Source organism: Rhipicephalus microplus, chromosome 5 (assembly GCF_043290135.1).
Source record: "Rhipicephalus microplus isolate Deutch F79 chromosome 5, USDA_Rmic, whole genome shotgun sequence".
In the NCBI taxonomy this organism is placed as follows: domain Eukaryota; kingdom Metazoa; phylum Arthropoda; class Arachnida; order Ixodida; family Ixodidae; genus Rhipicephalus; species Rhipicephalus microplus.
In genome coordinates this window covers 48,696,146-48,719,178 of record NC_134704.1, presented here as the reverse complement: position 1 = coordinate 48,719,178, position 23,033 = coordinate 48,696,146, and the positions used below count along the sequence as shown (strand labels likewise).

Sequence of the window (23,033 nt, the reverse complement as noted above, 5' to 3'; positions counted from 1 at the left end):
TAAAGCATTGCCGAAGTGTCACACAAGTACTAAGATTTATTATGGCAGGTAGTATTTCACAAATGACGATCAAACATGAATCACTAGAAACAAGCATTTAAAAAGATAGATGGTAATTCAAAGCGCTGTGAAATGAGCTAGAGTTGAATCCTGCTATAGCGAAGTCCGCTATAAACCAATTATGACCACCACGAATAACTTCTGTCCATAGAAAACAAGAAAAATGTCTTGTCACAACAAATACTTTTTCTCGACTCCTCCACTTCAACGAAGTTTTCGTGAGTGCTACCACACGAAGAAAAAGAACTTGTCTAGGAGTGCCGCGAAATTCGGCTAACAACTCGACAATTTCCTCACGACTTCCATAGAGCCTTGTGTCCACACCCCAACACCAGTACCTTCATTAGAGACACGCTTTCTGACACCGCACGAACGTCTCCCTAAATTTTTACGGCTATACACCATGATGCTGCTGGTGGGCTTGACGGGTCTGCAGGCCGAATTTATAACTCCCGTCATGATTTTAATACAGCGCTCAAAAGAAAACTACTGCCCATCGTCACTAGCCCTACGACTGTGAATGACAACCATATTGTTATAAAAGCACACATTGTAGGGGGTTTCGAGGCTATTCGGGCCACAACCCCGCAGAGAAGACGTGAGGCCCGACCAGAAATCTTCTTTATTGACCGAAATTCGGGCCACAACTGCCCGCTGCCCGCGGCTGCCACGTGCCACTCAGTGCACACCCGATCGTTGTCTTCCTCTTCCTTCTGTCATTGGCAGGCTCGCGGCTGCCACTGCCATAATGCCCCCCCCCCCCCCCCCGGCAAAAGTGGAAAAGGGGACGTGATGCGGTGGTAGCTGCTAGCCCTGGCCACGATGGACCGCACGTGGCACACAAGACCACATGTTGGCACAGTGGATCTACGTACAGTGGCGAACTCTGCCGCCACCAGAAGACAGAGGCGCACCGGTCTCACTCACCTTAATGACTACGGTGATCCGTTGCAGCATGAGGGGAAGCCGATGCTCCTGGTGCAGATCCGATCCCATCGAGCTAGCGGGCCCAAGCTAGTCAAAATAGACCTCCTGGCACTGACATTGTTGCACGGTGCCGTGGTCGTAGTAAACGTCTCGCTGTATCATCTTTTGCTGTTGTAGCTGCCCCAACCTCTCACATTTGGGTGGCGGCCAGTTCTCCACGTAGTAGTGGTTGAATGCTGGCGAGCTCGGCAGCCGTAGAGGCGTGACGTCCCCACAGAGGCTCTGACTGCTAAAGCCTCCGGCCCTCACATCTCCACTTTGGCCAATGTTGATGCCAGATCGCCTTGCATCGCCTTTCTCAACGTAGTATCGGACCTCGAGGACAGCCACTTTGCGCTCCAGGGCACACATGCCTGTGCAATCACTCGCGTTGGCCGCAGGTTCCTTCTTGAATGTGTTCAGCCTTTCTATCGCTCTCTCCAAGGACTCCTGGAAGTCTTCTTTTTCTGCCTGCAGTTTGTCCACAATGATGCTGAGGCTCCTCAGCTGCTTCATCAGTTCTGCTGGTACAGGATGTCCTCCACGGAAATGTTCGACCATTCTGCCGAGGACTCTCTATTTTTTGCAATAGAAGTGGTGGCGTAATATTTAGACTCAACTGCTTCCTGAGCGGTTTTTTCCTCAGCTTTTTCTTCAAGAAGCTTCCCATCTATACTATCGAGCAACACAGCCATCACAGGTTTTTCTGCTGTAGACAGACTGGTTGTCGCAGAAACCACTTTCTCCTCCATTAGTGGGTCCTTCTCGTGCCGTTGTCGCAGCAACCACTTTCTCCTCCATTAGTGGGTCCTTCTCGTGCCGTTGACGCACCTTCACCAATTCGTCATGCAGCCACTCGACTCCTGTGGCACACTCTACCCATGCAGTGTGGACGATCTCTGTGTAGTGAGCCTCTGGTTCACTTTTGATTTCCTGGATGGCAGACGTCTCCTCAGCCATGCGCTGCTTCAGCTGCGCTCTTTCTATGGCTAGTTGTTACATGACACTCGCGTGCTCTTCCTTCATCTTCTCAATCTGCGCTTTGTGTGCCTTCTTCAGAGCCTCCACCGCCAGCCCCAACTGTGCCTTCTGCGAATTAGCCACCAAGTTGCGCTCGGTCTCGTGCCTTCTGCTAAGCTTCTGCTGCTCTGGCACCCTGCCGCACATCTTGGCAGAGTGCACAGAACTTAAGAACCCCTCACCGTCCCTTCCTCCCGACACCCCGAATCCTCAACCACTTGAGCGATGGGAGACCTTGTTATCCAGCCCCGCCCTACCGACTCAGCGTGCACTACCAACAATGTTGGGCCCAATAAATGTTGATTCATCATCATCTGCTGCTCTTCGTAGCCGGCCTTGACGTCGTGCAGCTCTTGTTGCAGGCTTTTTCTTAGCGCCTCAATGTTAGCCATGTGCTCCGACTTGAGTGCCTCCATCTCTGCGGCATGGCTGACCTCCAGCCTCCTCTCGATGTTCTCTAACTCCTACGCGTACTGGAGCCTCTGGGAGCCCATCGTAAAGGCGTACTGGTCCATTTCGTGCTTGAGCCAAAGAACGTCCTCGTTATTCAACTTTACTTATTCCTGGTACCATTTCTGGCTCACAGGCGGTTCTTCTACACACCTCCTGTGCTCGGCCTCACTCTCTCGAAGCTTCTCCCCGAGATTCTGGAGCGTGGACTCTAGCTCAGCGTGGACGGGTTCCCCTATGTATTGTAGCCTTGCCTTCTCCTCAGAGAGCAGCTTCTCGTACTCAGCTTGCGTGGACTCAGCCTCCCGTCGCAGCGCCGCATTCTCTTTCGCAAGTCGTCTAATTGCAGTGCTCGGGTCGAGTGCCGAGCCTGAGCTGGCGCTCTCAATGCTCTCTGCGATCTCATCCCTCTCTTTCTTTAGTGAGTCGAATGCGCTTTGGAGTGATTAAGTCTTTTTCTGCTCCTCCTCGAGTGCGGAGGAGAGTTTCCAGACTTCCTCGGCGTGCCTGTCGATGAGAGCCGCCATTTTGGTGGAAGCCTTTGCATGCTGTTCAACAATATCGTTATCCCTCTCAAGGTCACAAGCATGGGCCACCTCGATGCCAGACTCCGATTCATCTGGTGTTAACACCTCCTGTGCTCAGCCTCACTCTCTCGAAGCTTCTCCCCGAGATTCTGGAGCGTGGATTCTAGCTCAGTGTGGACGGGTTCCCCTATGTATTGTAGCTTTGCCTTCTCCTCAGAGAGCAGCTTCTCGTACTCAGCTTGCGTGGACTCAGCCTCCCGCCGCAGCGCCGCATTCTCTTTCGCAAGTCGTCTAATTGCAGTGCTCGGGTCGAGTGCCGAGTCTGAGCTGGCGCTCTCAATGCTCTCTGCAATCTCATCCCTTTCCTTCTTTAGTGAGTCGAATGCGCTTTGGAGTGATTAGGTCTTTTTCTGCTCCTCCTCGAGTGCGGAGGAGAGTTTCCAGACTTCCTCGGCGTGCCTGTCGATGAGGGCAGCCATTTTGGTGGAAGCCTTTGCATGCTGTTCAACAATATCGTTACCCCTCTCAAGGTCACAAGCGTGGGCCACCTCGATGCCAGACTCCGATTCATCTGGCGTTATTGAAGTGCCCTTGCGTTCCGTTACTCTCGGTTTCTCCCTCTTATTTCTCGTATTGTTCCTTTTCTTCACGTATGCTGCTTCGTCATCCCGGGACTTGGTGACCGCATTTATGATCGCAGCCCTCGCTTGCTCCGCAGGGCTGTGTCGCGTCGCGTCAACGACCCACCTGGCGTCAGCATGAGCTGCAATGTCAGCAACATCCCATGAACCCTGTCGACACCAACGGGCCTCTGCCTTGTGTCCATGGAGCTCAACTTCCTCCTCTGCGACGGTGGATACGATTGGAGTAGACGGCTTGGCAATCTGCTGAGCAAAGCGAGCAAGCTCCTCGAGGGAAGGAAAGGAGTAGCCCAACAGGTGTAGCTGGAGACGGGGGTTGCATCGCCGAATAACATGCGAGACCTTAACTACTTCAGGAGCCGTAGGGTCTGCTCGACGGAAAAGCTCCTGCAAGACTCAAACATAATCGCGCAGACGCTGCATCTGGATGTTGCATTTGGGCGTACAGCACACTCCGGATACGGTAGTCGTAGGCGACCGGCAGGAATTCTTCCCGGAATGCTGCGACAAACTGGTTCCAGTACTAAAAGGGTGGTTGAAGATGCCGCGATCGTTCCGCGACACCACGCAGGGCAACTGGTAGGACCCGCCTGAGCACAACGAACTCTGAGAAGCCGCTAACAGACGAGTATACAGAGGTCAGTCAGCACGCATCTAGTCTGAATGTACACTGAAACGTCAATATAACAAACCCAAATATAACGAATTACCTGTCATAACGAAGTAAATGAAGAATAGCCAATCAATAGATATTGTGTTATAAATATGCCTTTATAACGAATTTCCTTGGTGTAAGATGCAACTTTGTTATAATGAGGTTTGAGTGTAGATACATTTTGTTGCAACGACTGCGAACACAAATGTAGTCATGGTAACGCGATCATTAACAACTACAATGACACCGAGCATCCAATGCGCACTGACTCCAAAGTCCACAATTTCCACATTCGCGTTTCTAGAAGGGCAGGTAGCGGTTACCCTGTGGCAATCATTACGATTTTGCTCTGCAGAATGCGACAGCCTAGTTCTGCTGGTACATGCTCAATGTATTTGACAGTATTTTTCGAATCACCAGCAGTGATCATCAACGAAATTGCAGTGTAATATTTAATTAACGAGCAGGTGCAGTTAAAAGCAGGTGCAGGCATGCTATGTGATCCCTGCACAGCAACAAAGCTTAACCCAATAATAAAACATTTCTATCAAAATGAGCTGCTGAGAGCTGGGGCTCCGCACAGCCTCCGTGGCTCGCTGGACGGGTACTAACCTGCTCCGAGAGTTTTAAACTGAGCAGCACCAAGGCACCTCTCGCATTAACATTCTAATTTGACCTAGCAAATCACTTGCCTAGAACACTGGAACGTCTCACTCTCAAACTTTTGCTGAAGATCCCAAACAGAGGAGTGATGAAAGTGTGATGCAAAACGAAAACGAAATACATTTAGCTCGAAAAGAAATTTGTGATAAGAGATTGGTGATAACCCTTGGGTGATAATGCAATCACTTTGAGCCGCATATCAGGCAGCTGCAACACTATAATCATTGGCGTGGCAAACGTGCTTTCAGACTGGCTTGGCTGGAGGTTTGCCTTGGTTGGAAGCCACCAATGTTGCCAGCTGCAACTTACATAGTACTGAAGCCTTAGCTAGCAGAGAGCAGCGTGGCCAAGTTTGTTATCATTTCTCGTCAACATAACAAAAGCAAGCTTTATGCACCCAATTTTCAAAAAAAGTAACGCCTATTTCATCTGCTGTAGCCAATAGTCCGTTGTATTGCAGTCCTTTAAAAGCAAACTTCGCTCTCTTAATTTAATACAGACTAAGCTTAAGCCTAAATAATGGTTTGTTGTATCCACAAGTCTGTTGTACGCAGGTTTGTTATAACAAGCGTACACTGCATACGCGAGCAAATACTTTTACTCAGTGCGCAGACAAGTATACAGTGCAGTCCACTTATAACGATATCGAGAAAACCTAAAAATATGATCGTTATAACCGGTGATCGTTATATCTGGACTGCCGCCAAAAAATCGTCGCCGGACGTACCTTTTGTAGCTCCAGGCTTCATTTCGCTATTTTCACCAATCACCAATTAATAAATATTGTAGATAGTAGGATGTCACAAACAAGACTTTATTTCTTACTCCGAAGAACGCATCACGGGTTCGGCACGCCGAAGTAGTCCGAAATCTGCAGTTGCTTCCGCGGAAGCTTCAGCTTCACAACCGCGGTGCGCATAGCTTCCAGCTGCTGCGAAAACTCTGGCGGCATTCCTTTGATGTGCATAAAGTCAATCAGGGAGTCGATAGACATCAGTGCACCTTGCGTCGTCATCGACGGGGTCGTAGAGGCGCTGTCAACCTTCTCATCACTACTGTAGCTGCCGTCGCACAACGCCGCCGCCTGTCGCGACAACACATCCGCGACGATTGCCTCGTCGGTGAGTTCATCGCAGAACGAAGCAGCACTGTCTGCCGTCAGGAAGTCCTCAACCGACGCGACACACCCGCTATCTGCATCAACAGTAGCGACGTGCTCCCAGAGCTCCGTCAGATACGCAGTTTCCGTGCCGGTCTCGCTGTCGCTATCGCTAGACGAGGGAGGCTGGTCCTGGCGCACAAAGCCTGCCTTCCTGAAGCAGTTCTGAATGGTGGTCTGCCTCACCTCGTACCACGCGCTGTAAACGAAGCGCACGACCTTTAGAAGGCTAATCTTTAGATCAGGCGCATCAGAGGGCCCGCCTGCATTGCCCGACGTACCGGGAGCCGAGCGATCAATCGTTAACACGAGCCACTCGAGCATGCGTCGCCGGTACAACGCTTTAAAGTTAGCAATCACGCCGGCGTCTAGCGGTTGCAAGCCTGCCGTCGTATTCGGCGGCAGGAACATCAATTCAATTGATGTCAGCTTCGGGCTCACGTTGTGTGCGCTACAGTTATCAAGCAGCAACACCACCTTCCGACCCTGACTTTCGATGACACTGTCCATCTCGAGCAGCCACTCCTCGAACAAGACACGGGTCATCCAGGCCTTCTTGTTGCTCCTATAGCGGACCGGGAGGTGCTGATTCCTGAAACACACAGGCTTCTTGGATCGCCCAATCACGAAGGGCTTGAGCCGATGGCTCCCGTCCATATTCACGCAAAGTAATACGGTTACCCTAACCTTGGAGTGCTTACCGCCGGGACACGGATCGCCCTTCAAAGCATGCGTCTTCGATGGTGTCATTTGAAAGAAAAGGGCAGTCTCATCACAGTTGTAAATGTCTCTGGCTGAGAAGCGCTCCATCAATACGGGCAGGTTGGTCTGGAGCCACTGCTACTTCGCCTCTGAATCGAGAGAGGCCGCTTCTCCCACCACGTTCTTGTACACAATGCCGTGCCGCTCTTTAAATCTTTGTATCCAGCCGCCGCCGGGTTCGAAATTCGGCCGACCAAGCAGAAAGGCCAAGTTTTTCACCTTTGTGGCAAGTATTGGCCCACTAATCGGCACATTCTGGGCACGGATCGACAAGAACCACTGATAGAGTGCCTCTTCGACGCCTGCATACAAGGGCTCCCGAACTCTCTTCCGCTCGTCGGCATGGCCACTGGTTCCAGCCTTCAAAAGCGCGGTGCTTCCGGCTTTGAGGATGGTCGAGATCGTCGACTGGGCGAGCTTGTATTTTTTTACGAGGGCGCTCACTTTAAAACCGCGTCGCGAATCCTGCAAAATATCGACTTTGTCTCAAGCGTCACGGCCTTTCGCTTCGTCGGCGCCATAGAGGGTTGTCTCTGCTCCGCTCTAGACGTTGCTCGCGCGATCGCTGAGGAAGAGAGACTGACCGACGGGGGGGTAAGAGCAGTGGGAGGAAGAAAGCACAGCCAGAGGTACACAGCCGGAATGCCAACGAGGCCCCGCCCCGATGCCGCCGCGGCGCTTTGCTTTTCGCATTTTTTTTTAATTCTCTCAGCCTCTCCGCGGTCGACGCGCGGCGAGGCGCAAAACGTGACACAGCTCGCGCCATCTGTAGCACGTCGCGCCAACTCGCGATGCTCTCCTCGGCTTTTCGAACGGCCGGGACGCGCTGCCGGCGCTGTGCTGCAGTGGCGGCAGATACGTACTCGCCTACGCGAACTTTTTGTCTTGTCTCGGCATAGTTCGTTTCAGAGGAACTTATCAATTTAAATGTTACGATTATTCTGAATGAAACATGCCGTCCACGGCTAACTTTTCATCGTTTTATTCGATATGCGGTGGATAACATATCGTTATATATGGTTTTTTTCCCCATAGCCCCAATGCATAAAATGAGACTGTTAAGTCGACCCATCGTTATAACCGATATATCGTTATATGTGGTATCGTTATAAGTGGACTGCACTGTACCTTCAAGTTTGTGCGAGTTTAATGCTTGCATTTGGTGGAATCAAAGGACGAGTCATAATAATCAGATAAAGCTGAATTTTGTGGTCTACAGTCAAGTGCCGGTTTTTCAGACACCCGAATTTTCGAACATGCTCGATAATTGGGACATCTTCACGGCACCGCCACGAGCCCCATAGAATGAATGTATAAGGATGTCTGAAATTTCGGACGCTCAAACCCCTCGGAGTCCAATTTTTCTGACTTTTTGATGTGACGGAAGGTCGAAAACCATTGCTGACCTCCAGTGGAAACCACGACGACTGCGTCACTTGCGATTACGATCGCATAAAGGAGCGCGCCGGTCTACTGTGGCGGCATCTGTTGCTTGAACTCATTGATTGTTAGCGGAGAAACACACACGGCCTCCGAGATTCCTAACACTGGCCGTGTTTATCGTGCAAGGGTCCTTCGCTGACAATCGAAACTATCCACCCGGAAATTTTTTGGTGCCAATAAAGTTCCTTTTGCTTTAGCGCTTGTGCTCGTGCGTGCCACTCTGGCTTCACGCGCAGCGCTTTCGCGAAGCGTTTCACCACTTCGAACTCGAACTAACCGTCACACACCGATTTGGTCTGGCCACGCTGGCTATCTTGAATGTTTACCAGTGCCACTTCCGGAGTACCCGAGGCACCGTCGCCTGCCGTTGCGCCGTTTTGTTTACGCAGCCCACATGGTGTTTGGCTAGCCTAGTGCGTGGTTGTGCGATCGTGTAAAGTGTGCTCTGCAAAGCTAAGCCTAGGTGCTTCGACGCTTGTTAGCGAACTCCTTTGTTCACATCGTGAGGATTTCGCTTGCCTGCGATGGCCCCCACTCCGCCTTCATCCTCCTTGTCGATGGCATCGAAGCGCGGAAAACAGTACCGTCGCTTAACGATGGAGAAGAAAGCCGCCATAACTAAGTTAGTGAAGAGTGGCCGATGGCAAGCTGACGTGAGCAAGGAGTTCGGCATTTCCAAGCAAACAGTTTCCGATTTCTTGAGGAACAAAGACAAGATCTTGGAAGCGGCCAAAAAGCCGTCTGGTGCCCAAAAGATTAATACAAGCCAAGGTGTTCATCCAAAGCTTGAGGACGCTCTCGTCGTGTGGCTTAATTCAATGATTGACAAACGATTGCCAGTCTCGGACTGCATCTTGAAACAAAAAGAGGAAACTCTCGCGCTTCGAATGGACATCACGGATTTTAAGTTCAGTGATGAATGGCTGAGAAACATTAGGCATCGGAATGACCTCAAATTGAAGAAGATGTGTGGCGAAAGCGGCGCTGTCAATAGTGCAGTTATTGCGCAGTACCGCAGTGGAAAACTCCAGTCTTTGTTGCAGCAGTTCTCTGCTGACAACATTTTCAACTGCGACAAAACTGGCTTGTTTTATAAGCTGCTGCCGGAAAGAACACTCGCTTTTGGTGGTGACGCATGCCATGGTGGCAGGCATAGCAAAGAACGGCTGACCATTCTTGTCGGCAGGAACATGTCTGGCAGCGAGAAACTTCCTTTGTTAGCACCATAGTTACTCAAATCTAACGCACACCTTTTTTCCGGTTAAGCGAGTTCATAAATCACATGCGCGTTATAATCGAGTACGAAAAAAAGAAAATTGAAAACGGTCATTCCATTGCCATCGGCATTTCTGAAATGGCCGCCCCCTATGTGCGTCAGCATGGCGCGTCGGCCATTTCTGCATATGTTTCTCATGTGTGGCCCTTCGTACGTGTGCTGAGAAGTTCGTCATATTGTAGTGCATTAGCATCGACGGCATGGAAGGGCCGACTCTGAAAACTCGACGAGTGCACCATGATGCTGCTTTTAAAAGAAAAGTCGTCGCGTGTGCCGAAACGAACGGAAATCGGGCCGCATCGCGGTCGTTCGGAGTTCCCGAAACGTACATGCGGGACTGGCGGAAACAAAAGCAGAATATTGTCGACAGCAAAGATTCACGCAAAGGCTTCAGTGGACCACAGCAGGGTTGGTTTCCGCAAATTGAAGAGCTGCTCGGCGAGTATGTGATTGAGCAGTGAGCGGCACAGCGGTTCGTGACAACTGAACTGCTCCAAGTGCAGGCTATGCAGTTAGCCTTAGAAAAAGGGCTAACGGGGAGCCAGTTTAAAGCGAACAGGTGCTGGCTAACTAATTTTATGAAGAGGAAAGGCTTTTCCCTCCGAGGGAGAACGGGCATATGCAGAACGTTGCCGGAGGAGTACGAAGAAAAGCTTCACAGTTTTCAGAGGTTCGTCCTAAACTTGCGGCACAACAACGGCTACCTGCTTGGGCAAATCGGGAATGCCGATCAGACGCCTCTTTATTTCGACATGCCTGGCACCACAGCGGTCGGGAAGAAGGGGGCAAAGCAAGTTCGCGTGCTGACATCGGGCCACGGTAAAACTAGAGTGACGGCAATGCTCCGTTGCATGTCAGATAGGCACAAGGTTCCCCCGTACCTCATATTTAAACAGAAGACGCTCCCGAAAGGAGTAATTTCCCCGAGTGGTGTGATTGTGCGGGCCAATGAGAAAAATGGGTGCACGTTGCAATCGATGTCTTACTTTTTTTTTTCGTCGTGGAAACCGAGTGCGCGTTACTATCGAGGGCGCAGTAGAATCTAGTAAATACGGTAATCGGGAAGTTCAAGAGCGCGAGGTGTTTTAAAGAGGCAACGCTGCCAGTGTTATACGAAGCCAACAAAAAGGCATGTGTAACGCAGCAGTTGTTCGAGAGTTATGTCCGCAGGTTGGACAGGAAGTTTGAACAACAGAACAGACGTGTTCTGCCCTTCGTTGACAACTGCGCTGCTCATGGTCAAATCAATAACTTGAAGGCTATCCAGCTGGAATTCATGCCGCCGAACACGACTGCGATCCTCCAACCGATGGACCAAGGCGTCATCTGTAATCTGAAACTTTTGTACCGTTCACGTATACTCAACCGCATGGTGCTGTGCTCGGAAAATGGGAAAGGCTACAGCGTTGACCTTCGGTCTGCTGTAGGAATGCTTGCGGACGCATGGAAGGCAGTAACGCAAGACACGCTTCGCAACTGCTTTTGCCACGCAGGCTACGCACTCAACACAGAGGCAGCAGACTTGTTTGAAGAAAGCGACAGCATGACTGACTTGTGCGCATTCATGGACAATATTATCAACGACCTTCACTCTGCTGGTGCTTCCATACAACTTTTGAGCGGTTCGTTGACGCTGACAACGAGCTAAACTTCTGCGCAGAGCTAATTGACGACGAAATAGTCAGTCAGGTTATGGGGGATTCAGACGACTCCGATGTCGAAAAAGAGGAACCAACGCCTGCGCCACCTACGACCGCCGAATTGATGCGAGCATTGGTGACGCTGTCATCAGTGTACAGTGATGACATGATCCTTGCTCAGAACGAGGCGAATGTGATCACATGCAAGCGGAACGCCGTTCAAACAAGGATCAACAAGTTTTTCAAGTCAGTGCAGCTCTAACACCGGCTGCCCTGACGACACCCGGTGTCGGCTGCATGCATTTGTTTTTAACGGCTCTTTTCAGAGCCACCCCACTGATGCTTTGGCAGAGTTCCGGAAGTCTTGTACTTCGACCTTGACCCTTTTGATCCGAGAAATATCAATAAAATGGGGCGTTTTTTGCTTGCATTGAGAAATATTAGCAAAATGGTGCGCTTTTTTTTTGCTTGCATTGAAAATTATCAGTAAAATAATGCGTTTTTTTTCTTGCATTCATTTTTTCGGACTGCTCGAATTTTCGGACGGTTTCTCGCTCCCTAGAGGGTCTGCAAAATCGGCAGTTGACTGTATAAATCAAAATTCTCAGCAACGAAAGTTCACTATTTTTTCGTGCATCCCATTGATTTCGTTCTTGCAGGATTTGACAGCACACATTTGAACTACCAGTACTTACGGCAGCAATGAAATCGCACCAGTAAAGCTGGGTGCCACATCGTAAGAGCAATCACAGTCACATTGTTGCCGGGGCAGCAGTTGATAAGAGAGTTGAGATCAAAAGCCCGACATACCCAAGGGCTCTTCCTTTTCCAGCTTGGAGGAAGTGCAAAGGTTCTCGGGTCCAACTGGTCCTTTGCCATCAGGGGTGCTCTTGCCTTTGGGCTTGCGCTTGCGAGTCTGGATGCTCTCCTTTCGCATTGCCAAAGGCCGGTTTATCTGTGCAAGAAGAGACACCAGCAGGTGAATGCCACAGCGGTTAGCTTGAATAGCACACCCCTGATCACTAAGAATAGATTTTACTTATGCCCAGTACTGGACACTGAAAGGCATAACGTTATTTCTTGCATTGATAAATTACCCGTTGACTATCCCAAATATACCCCGCTTGCGGTGAGAAAACGCTTAGTAAGCGAGAAAACGCGCATAGAGAAAATGTGGGTAGCGATGCCACCTTGAAATTTCCACACCACTCGCTGTGACATCGCACATTTGGACGGCGCCTACTATGACCTACATAGTTACTGATTGGTGTGAATGAAGTACATTGTCCTCTGAGGAGGACAGATACTTAACATACTAAGTTTCAGAAAACTTAGTATGTAGAGCCAATGGCACTGGAATAAGTAAGAGATTTTGGCTTGAAGAAGTGGTCTTGGCACAAAATTGAAATTTTCAACTTGATTTTTTCCTCCATAAATAAACCTACGATGTTGAAATCAACAACCTCAGATTTGTCGCGTGAAAACTTATTAATCTAAGCAGATTTATTATTTCTCTTTAGCGTCCCTTTAAGAACACAGAATTTAATTTGGCCTGTGGTGGCATGAATGTAGTTACTGTATTTTACCGCATAAAGATTGCACTAGCGTATTTCCTCTTTTTTGCTGCATAACGATAAAACATTGAAGTTCGCACACACCATCTACAACGCTTTCCTTGTTCTTGCGAGCCAAAAACATGGCCACTTAGAAGTTAACAAGTGAAAAACAGTGCACACTTTACGAGGACGGATAGAACAGACACAGTTGTGATGCAGCCGTCAAAATTCTTTCTTTTTAAGGAGATCTGTGTTTGCAGTTTGGTGATAGACTTCACGACGTATTTAAAAAAATTGAGCAAAACAAAAGCAACAACGGGAACAAAACTTGCCTTTGCATTTAATTCGAGTACGGAACCAAAACCACATTTGTGGCGCCAGCACTTCTGTCGGGAGGTCAGGCACTTTGTCACTGCCGTCACACAAAGGCGACTTAGCACACTTTGTTCTCAGTCCAAGGCGGTAGCATTCGTAAGGTGCCTAATAACGGTTCCAGCGATAGCACCTCCATTAGAGGGGGTCAGGCACATTGACATCACACTATGACAACCAAGCACATTTTGTCATCGGTTCGTGTTGGTAGCATTGGCATGGAACCCAACGTTGGTTCCCGTAGGACCTGTGATGACATTGCTGGTCCCGACAACGAATTTGACAAAGAAGGCAGCTAGGACTTGAATTATGAATTGTAGTAGAAGTGAGGGGTCAATTACAGAACGACAGAAATATGAAAGGGTGAGGCGTGCAAATTTTATGGCACCTATCTAATGTAAAAAGGTTTCCTCTTTGAAAAAAAAAAAAACAGCTCGAGTCATATTCACACTTTTTCATTTCAATAAATCATTTGGAATGAAAAATATGTGCTATCATTATGTGAGCAAATAAAGCACTTAAAAAATATTCCAGCATATCAACGAGGTGAATGATGACGAGTGGGGCGAAGTGGAAAGATAGACGGATACACGAACGCACGAACATACGGAAGCACGGGAGGACGCACAGAGAGACTGATGGAAGAATGTAGGGACGGATGCACGAATGAACGCACGGATGAACGGAAGCAAGAACGAACGAACGGATGGAAGTGTGGACAGACTCAAGGACGCTTCACCCCACTCATAATCATTCACTCCATGTATATGCTGCGATTTTTATTATTTATCATACTACAAGTAACGTCCTCTAGTATCGTATCATTAGCATTTTTCAGCTTATATGCTTTTCGTTATATGTACAAGTACCACCCTCTATGGCCGGTTCAAGAACTAACGAGAGGTGGCTACATACGATTTTGACGGGACGCTGAGCCCACGCCTTAAGGAGCTTCGCCCCTAACAATAGCTCCAGGGGGCAATAATCCAGGAATGTTGACAGGAATATTTTAGCGATCAATACAGTTGTTTCACTCACACTCGCTAGTGATGCTGTCAGCATAACTGAGATTTGTATGGCAGAGCAAATTACACTTCAAAAATTGCTGTCAGTACCATTTTAACTTTCTGGTGCACAGGGCAGCATTATCGTATAGTCCCAAGTGTAACAGTACACACTCACATTGTGAAGCTTGAAGTAGAGTCCACACGCATTGCAGACTGGTTCACCTTCATTGTTCCGCCTCCACAAGGTAGTGGCCGTGGTACCACAGTTCGAGCAGCACAGCCCAGCGCGCCGAGAAGTAGTCGGCAGCTGCTAAAGAAAATTGGACACAGCGTTTGACCGTTAACACTTTCAGGCACGACCTATGATTAACTGTCTAAATTCGTCAAATCGACATAAGATAACTTAGTGAAACACCTACCTCCCTTCTATACTTTCGATGTGAATCCCCCTAACACCAGCCCCTCTAAAGTGTGGAGCACTTTAGAAGACCTGCTTGTTGTCCATCTGCACATCTCACGTGGTGTGATCAAACCCACAACAGAGCGCTCAATACAGGCCGTAACAAGGCTGGCGAAGCTCAAACTTGGGTTAAAATTAACACTGTTTAAAATAATATAATTAATAGAAATGGCCAAAAAACCCATTAAGGAAACTTAGATCGCTAAAACATTTCCGAAACATGGGACTGACTCGGGTGTGGCGCAAAAGAGGGCACCACAGCCTCATCGAGCAAGCGAATGCTCAGTCTCCTGCGCCGGCACTGCGGAGACTGCAGACGACAGGCACATCTACTGCCGTCAAGAAGGAAGTCGATAAAGCACAGCAATAAGTTGCGGCCACGCTGTACACCCGACTATGTGAATCTGCGTAATAAGATTCTACTCGTGCCGGGAGAAACCTACATGCTTCCTTCAAATATAGGCGTCATTGATGCCTTGTCCTACAGAGCAGTGGGGACTCTACAAACGGGAATTTCTCGGTGCCCGTGCTATAGACTTCCTCAGGCATCACCTAAGAGGAGCTAACGTATTTCTTGGAATTTTTTCGCTGCTTCCTAGTTTCTTCCGGCTCACCCAATTCGGCACACTGGCCGTTCCTTGCCCATCCCCCTCCCACTTTGCTGTGCATTTTTCCTTTCCCCCTCTTGTTTGAGTTTGAGAATAAGGCACGAGACACGCACATGCACGCTTCACGTTGGGCAGTTTCAGCCTTGAAGAAGGCAAGCTCGCTTGTCAAAAGGTTGGCTCTAGCCACGTTCAAAGAATTTTCTGCCTCTTTCAGTTACCATCTTCCCTTGAACTCTTAGCACATAATTTCTGGGCGCTCGATACACTGCGACAATACTGTTCCCGAAGTTTGTTGATTTAAGTGTCTTCTAGTGATTAGTCTAAATTCAACTGTAATTACATATCCATCTATCAAGAAGTAGTTCACATTGATTTTTCACATTAGCAGAACCAAACCTCGGGCTAAAAATGTAGCGCAATCTTGTTTTCAGCGATACTCATGTTCAGCGAAGAAAAACTATACTTTTGACGCGGCTTGTGGAAAGCTGCTCACAGATGACGGCGGCATATTTCAAGCCTTCTCTCAATTGCGCTAACGTGTACTGCGCATTTGGAACAAATACAGTCGCGAATTGCCGGCAAATTCAATACCTTCCCAAACCTAGTGCTCTCTAAACTTTTGCCGCTGACGTAAAGCTAGGCTTACAAAACCATCTAGATATTCTTGCAGTTGACCTTCAAAGCAAGGCACAAAGCAAATGTTGGAAATAAAGTGCAAGGCTGGCTCTTCAATCCCCACTGCTTCACAAATGAGATGCTCCTAACCAGTACGTCTCATACTTATTTATGCACTCATTAGCTAAGTTTTGACCGTGAGCATCACAGCAGGACAGATCACAATGAGCGCGGTCGGTAGCATAGGGAGAAACAGCAGCGCATCTGTAACAATCCCGAACTCATCCAACGAGCAAGACAGGGTGGAAGCCACCGTGGTCGCAAGAAGCATTTCGGGAATCCAAGCGATGTGAGCGACATTTCGTGCAGCAATACTCCATGCGCACCACATAATTATTCTGCTATGCAGCCAAAAACTACAGTGGAACAGATAAGGTACACAACAGTGTAAACTATGCAAAATGTCAATGACTGAAACGATGCATAACGATGACGTTCGCCTGAAGAACCAAGCAATGAAAGGCACCGGCAAGGATTAGCACTGCCCTTGAACGCTACGAATGGTACTCTAACAAAACACCGATGCAACTAGCCGCAAGGCCAAATAAGTACACAGGTTCGGCGATACACTGGTGCACCATGCAAGGCAACACATGCTATGCCGAGACTTACCGTCATAGTCGGGTGGTTACGGTGCTTGATTACAGACCCAAAGTTTGCAGGATCGAATCCAAACTACGCCGGGCACATTTCGATGACAGCAAAATGATAGAGATTCTTGAGCTTAGAGTTAGACGCGTGTTAAAGGGAGACGCGAGGCTGAAAAAAAAACTATTTAAAAAATGAATTTTCACATCCGAATTATTTTGGTATGCTGGTTCATTACAGAACATGCTCACCAAGTTTAGTTATCAGCGCAGTACAACAAAATAAAATGAATTCTTTTCATGAGATGATGGAGCACCTTTTCTGTTGAAATCATCTTTGAAGCACTCTTTGCAAGACGCGGCTGCAAAGCAGTCATAAGACCAAATATGAATTGAATGATCGTGTTAGAACGCTTGTATTTCGGGGCCAGTTGGTCTAGGATGACTTCTTTCTTTCAACAGTATACTTGAGGATTAACAAATGAACTAACGAAAGATATTTTTATCCGTGGCAACGATAGACTCTCTGGAAAACGAAGTGAAGCTTGAACTGACAGAAACGTATCACATGGCCATCTACCACTGCTGTCGCACCAACTCTGAGTTAATCCTGCTGTGTTTGTGTGCTACTCGGCTCACAGGTTCACTTTCCTCGCAGTTCATTGCAATTAGCGGGTGGCCCGCTTTGCGAGCAACATTCACAGCTCGAACCCTGCGGAAAACTGAAGATGTGAATTATCGCAGAACAGCGTCGTGTTCATGAGGAACACTGTGTTAAGACAGCAGGTCGCTTTGGCACATGTTTTTTCGACCATCAAACTATATAGCATGTTGTGAAATCTTTAAACTCGTTTTTCTGAGTTGTCATTTTTGGGGTGTAGAAGCCTCTAGAAAAAACTATAATTTTTAAACTGCTTCGTCATAAGCTACTCACAAGCTTAAGTTCTGCTAGGAACAAGTTAGGGCACTTTTCTGATCCCCCACTATGCAACACACAAAAAAAATCATATCTAACATGCAGTGGCAAGAAAAAAATTATTCGCTTTTAGAACGATCACATTTTTATGGAAACGTCATAAAGAATATAGGACTGGCAATATCCTGAACTGCAAGCCATATAGAAAGTGTATACAACTATACATACTAACCCTTAAATTTTCATTGTTTTCGAAATTATAGTTTTCCTTAGTTGGGGGGGGGGCATACCTGACTGGTCAACATAACAGTTAAATATTTTTTTTCCTCATGCTAGAGTTCTGGAAAATTGGAATATGTTCCCAAAACCAATGAGATGATTTATCTCTGCAAGTTTTATAATACAGTAAAAACTCGTTTATCCAGATTTCGTTAACTCGGACACGCAGCGCGGTCCCGGCAAAACTGTGTATATTTCAATGATGTCGAATGTTCGTCAATTCGGCGGGATTTAGACACGCACCGATATCGCACCTATACGGTAGACATGCACCGATATCGGTAACCGATTCCGTTTACTGAAAGCATGAAGTCCCGGCTCCGTCGCTGTAACCGACGGCGGAATTGAAGTTTTGGAGAAACCAAAGCCGAGTGAACAGCAGCAGAATATGACCATGATGATAGTGAATGAAGGGGGAAGTGGCCAAGTGGAGCTAGTTACCACTCGGCGGAAGCGCTCGGGCTGCCGGTGCATCCAGTGTCTGCGAAATGCGCCGCACAAGACAGTTTGGGCAGCTGCGGCTAGCCCAGTTGCCCGCGACGCCTGTGCAAGGGCAGCTCGGGTACATCAGAAGAATTTACTGTTGTGCGAGTTGGCGCTTTGACATAGAAGTTGCCGTTACATTCTCAGGCTGTGTTTGTGCGCGTTGATAATGGTGTGGCCGTTCCTGGCTTACTGACTGATGATGACATATTATCGGAAACGTTTGAAGAGGATCGGAATCACTGTTCCGATGATGACATTCAAGATGAGCCGACGCAACATCACACCGTGCAGGAGGCTGTTGAAGCTCTTGCTGTCCTCGCAGAGTTCTGCATCAGTTCTCGCGACAGTGACCATGCACACCACCACACATGGGGTTGAAGATTGTTCTAGCACTAATTCCGATGACGAGACAGACTACGTTGACACAGTTTTTCATGAAACAAAGGTTTGTCTGTGCCGAGCAGATTTTCTTTTTGTTTTGATGGTTCGATAATCCGGAATTCGATTAACTCGGATATTTTCACCGGTCTTGTGAGATCCGAGTTAACGAGTTTTCACTGTATTAGTGAAGCAACTCAAAAGTTGAATTTCAGCCCACATGCCCCCTTTAAGTACTAAATGTGGTTGAAATTTCCATAGTCTTCCACTGTGACGTATCTCATAATCGTATAATGGTTTTGGGACGTTAAATCCTAACAATTATTGCAGATGCTGCGCAAGAGCTATCACACATCTTGCAATACTGGCATGGTGCTTTAAGATGCCACTGGCACCTTAAAGCGATGCAGAGTGATGCCAGTGGCGTGTTCTAGCTGCACAGTCATATGTTGTTAGTCTGAGGGCGTTTATCTGCATTGACCCTCGACACATCAACACATTCTGGAGCCACCCCTTATCTCAGCCGATTTACCACGAGCTGACCGACGTCTACGACAAAACTAACATCAACGCCTATTCACCCAGCTCATGCTTGGCATGAGAATATACAAATGAATGCAATTACGATTGAACCCCTCCATAAGAAACAGTGCTGTAACAAACACTAGGGTATAACGGACACCAGGGTGCTTACGTTAAAATACGGGCTGATGAAAATATGCATACATGGTATACTGCCTATAAAAGACTCCTCATGTGAAAGGCAAGAATAGCTTCCCTGTGCATGTCTCTCGTTATGGGGTTCAACGGTAATATATCCATCTATGCACCCCCTCACCACCTGAAGAAGTTCGTGCATCTAGGTTTTGTGCATCTCTTTTTTGTGTCCTGCTATAGTACTGCAAAACCATTACTGTAACAACAATATAGCAAGTTCTCCAACAAAAACATTATTTTTAGTACATTTCTCGTGTTTGCTTATGTACACATTACATATTAATTACATAAGAATGAGTTGTTTGGAATTATGTCTTTCAAAAATATGGAAATTAAGACACCAGACATAACAAAAATAGTGCTATGCATGCATGTGCCCAGCGAAAAATTCATCAGCCTGTTGCTGCAAAGTTAACGTTACAATTTAATAAAAATCACAGCGAGGGCACTCTTTATTTACAGCTGTGTACGCGCACCCTTCGCTTCTAGTGTCACAATTTCATGCGAAACACCCGTCACACAGTGATGTGTGAAAGGGAACAAGTGGCCACGAACTGCACAGAAGTCTCGGGGACGGGCATGGGCACAAACTATTAAAAGTCAGAAGCGCCATTTCAGCTCTACTGAACTCGGTTTGAAAAGGTTTTGATATGACAATCTCTTGACAACCAATTAAGTTATGTTTGAGCTGCCAGCCAAGGGACGATGCTCAATTATGGGGACCTAATAATCACTGCACTGAAGGTTGCTTTCAAAAAGATATCGAGACGAAGTGCCACACATACCCTTTATGTGTAGCTTATGAATTTCTTCTCCAACACTCAAACCCGTCTTTCACATATTGCGTGGCAGGGCATCTTTATGCTATGATGTTTGCTGAAGCCTACATTAGATGTGCATGATGTGTTGGTCACGAAGCATCTTTTTAGCTGCCGAGCTCAAGGATAAAGGTTGGACTTCCTGCTGTAGCACCAGCGTTTAGACAAGAGCCAAGGTGCCAGTACACCTGTGGATTTAGGTACAGATAAAAAAACCCAGCATGATCAAAACTATTCAGTGTCCACTACTACACAGATCTATCCCCAGAAATGAGCCTCCATATTTTCAACACATATGCATATTTCATTCTTTGTCACAAATTTCTGGCATTTATGGCACACACAAAAAAAAGAAAGGGCTTGTGTACGAGTACTGGCACTGGAGCTGGCAATCTTTGAAACCGCATGGCCACCTTTTCAGTATACTTGACATAACGAAGTGGCGGGAAGCACGGCTTGCTGGCGTTAAGTATGCACGATTCCTACTGGTTCATCAGAAGCGCATTGTAACAGGGTCAATCGAAACTGTGGGCGGTCTATCAGCAGCGGTGCACGGTGAACAAGAGTGGTGGCCGGCATTTACACCGCCACCCCCCATGGTTTTGGCACATGTAACCCAAGCATTCAATCTCTTGATTTACAATGTGCGCCACGATTAGAGTAACAGGCAATCGTAGGCCACAAAACATTGTTTAGTGACTAATAGGACCAGCGTTTGTGTCGTGCACGGCTTCCATCGTCTCCATTTATAGTGCACCGCTTTCATCAGCCACCAATGATTATCAAAAAGTTGATACTCCATACTAATGCCAGCCACCCTATAAACTCTTCTTAATACTTTTCTATATGGCCTCTAGTCTCTATATGTTACAAGATACTGATTTCAATACTTTCAATGTGAAGATATTTCTCTACACTCCTCAATATATTGCCAGCCACCCGTTGGCGAGTTTCCACATAACGAACAGCAATGGCTGACGTTTAAGTTGAGCCTCCTGCTCCAACGGAGCGGTCGTCACAACTTCATTATCTTTTGTCAGCTGCCTGATTTACACTACCTCTCCCAATCCTTAACATCAACATAATTCAGGGAAGCGACCTCGTGTTTCTGAAGCAGCCAGAAAAGCTGCATGCGGTCTAGCTAACTGACATAAGAGATAATTGCCAGAGCCATGAAAAAGAAAATACTAATACAGTCACATTTAACTATTACTATTAGCAGAAAAAAAGGCTATACGGAAAGAGAAATGTTTAACTGCAATCACAGAAAAAAAATCTGAAGAATGATTTGTATGGAAGTGCCATGCTGTGAGTATTATGCAGAGGGAAAAAAAAAAACACAACTGAATTAAAGTGTAGTTATTCCTAGCTATATCCAGTTATTGCTTTATACTTTGTAGAGGTCAAATAGCACAGAACTAGTGCCTTTTTTCCTCCACAGTTGTATCATAAAATAATAACTACATTTTAATTGCCTGTGGCCCATAATATACTGCCTCGTGGGCCACATGCAACGCACGATGCAGTTTTATGCAGCCATCAGCACGTCACAACTCACCCCCTCCCATTGTTGTTTCCTTTCTTTTCTAAAGGCAGATGTGAAATTTTTACCTAAAGTTAGTTTGCACTTGTAACTTGTTTTTGTAAACTAAAACTTCGTGATTTCCATGCAGAAATTAAACATGATTTCTATTTTGCAATTTCTGTAGTACATATGGCCAAAACACCGATTTTTTTTCTTTTTTTGGCCATTATGACACCCACCCACCGCCCACCACTATCCGGCCCCCGCTGTGTCAGCTTTATCCCAAGTGGCCGTTCGCCTGGAAATGTTGCCGTCCCCAGCTTTAGATTGATAATGTATTCCCCGAGAACTCTGATGTAATTACTCTCACCATTATATTTTATTATTCAAAAGAAAATGAATGTCGACGTACCATAATTTAATTTTGCACCGAAATCTGCATGTGCGACGTCATGAGTTTTGAAGTGTACTTGTCACATTTTGCCAACATTAGCTTTAAGAAATTTCCCGAAACTTGGTAATTTAAGTCTCTGGCCCCATCAGCAGACATTGTGCTTCATTTTTACCTAATCGCAGCTGTGAAGCCTTAGTAAACATAGTCAAAATTTTTGACGTCACAGTATTTGGTGCACAAATTTTAAATTGGCATCTCCACCTGCATATGACATACTTTTCTGTACATATTTTTACTTACCAAGAATCTTTTCACTGCAAGCGTGACAATTTTGGAATTGTTAAAGGGTAAAGAGTATCGTCTTTGTCATTCCTTCAAGCGTGAAATCAAGTATAGTACATTTCTACTTCGTAAGATTGCTCTGCTAGAGCCGCGAAAACATATATGCAGAACAAGAAATACAGATATATGGCACGTTCAAACATACAGAACAACTTACGGCACGCAAACCTTGGAAAACCAGCTTCCGCGACTGCTCAATAGCTTCGCAGCTAAAAACACACCCCTTGAAACATTGACAAATAAAGAGTTGTTATCATTTTTTCTTTCATAATTCCTGTTATCTGTTTGCTCGCGATTTCTGTGCCTTAAAAGTGTACTTTCTTGTATTGTGTCTTTCATTTTTCTTTTTCTGTTATGTTATGCACATTTGGTTGCGTTTTTTTTTTTTCTTGAATCCTTGTTGTTCGCCAAGTTAGGGGTCAGCAGCTCAGTCAAGCTGTTTTTTGATCCCCGGATTTTGTAGCTTTTACTGCGGGCCCCTGTCATCATGTACACAATGATGATGAAATAAATGTATTATTATTGTTATTATAATGCACCAATACTAACAAAAAAATCGTTTTCCTCTTTAGCCTCCCGCTAACAGCAACAGTTTGTTTACAGCACTTGCCCTTGCAGCTTTTAGTGCTATCAAAGTGTCGCTCACAAGGA

At 46.9% G+C, this 23,033-nt stretch overlaps 1 protein-coding gene and 1 long non-coding RNA gene across 7 annotated transcripts in view; one reads left to right on the top strand and one right to left on the bottom strand.

Annotated features, from left to right (window-relative positions):
• Window positions 1–23,033, bottom strand: part of LOC119173877 (uncharacterized) — a 229,219-nt gene that overhangs the window by 7,000 nt on the left and 199,186 nt on the right. For 4 of the 6 annotated variants that reach the window (XM_075895392.1, XM_075895396.1, XM_075895391.1 and 1 more), the window contains exons 6-7: window positions 14,373–14,507; window positions 12,073–12,217 (exon numbers count right to left, since the gene is read on the bottom strand). In XM_075895392.1, the coding sequence (XP_075751507.1) occupies window positions 12,073–12,217; window positions 14,373–14,507 (280 nt within the window). The remainder of the gene's footprint in view (window positions 1–12,072; window positions 12,218–14,372; window positions 14,508–23,033) is intronic. The other 2 variants (XM_075895395.1, XM_075895393.1) reach the window with 1 other exon arrangement.
• The window catches only part of LOC142817771 (uncharacterized), a 225,988-nt gene that overhangs the window by 13,170 nt on the left and 189,785 nt on the right, over window positions 1–23,033 (top strand). The window lies entirely within an intron of this gene.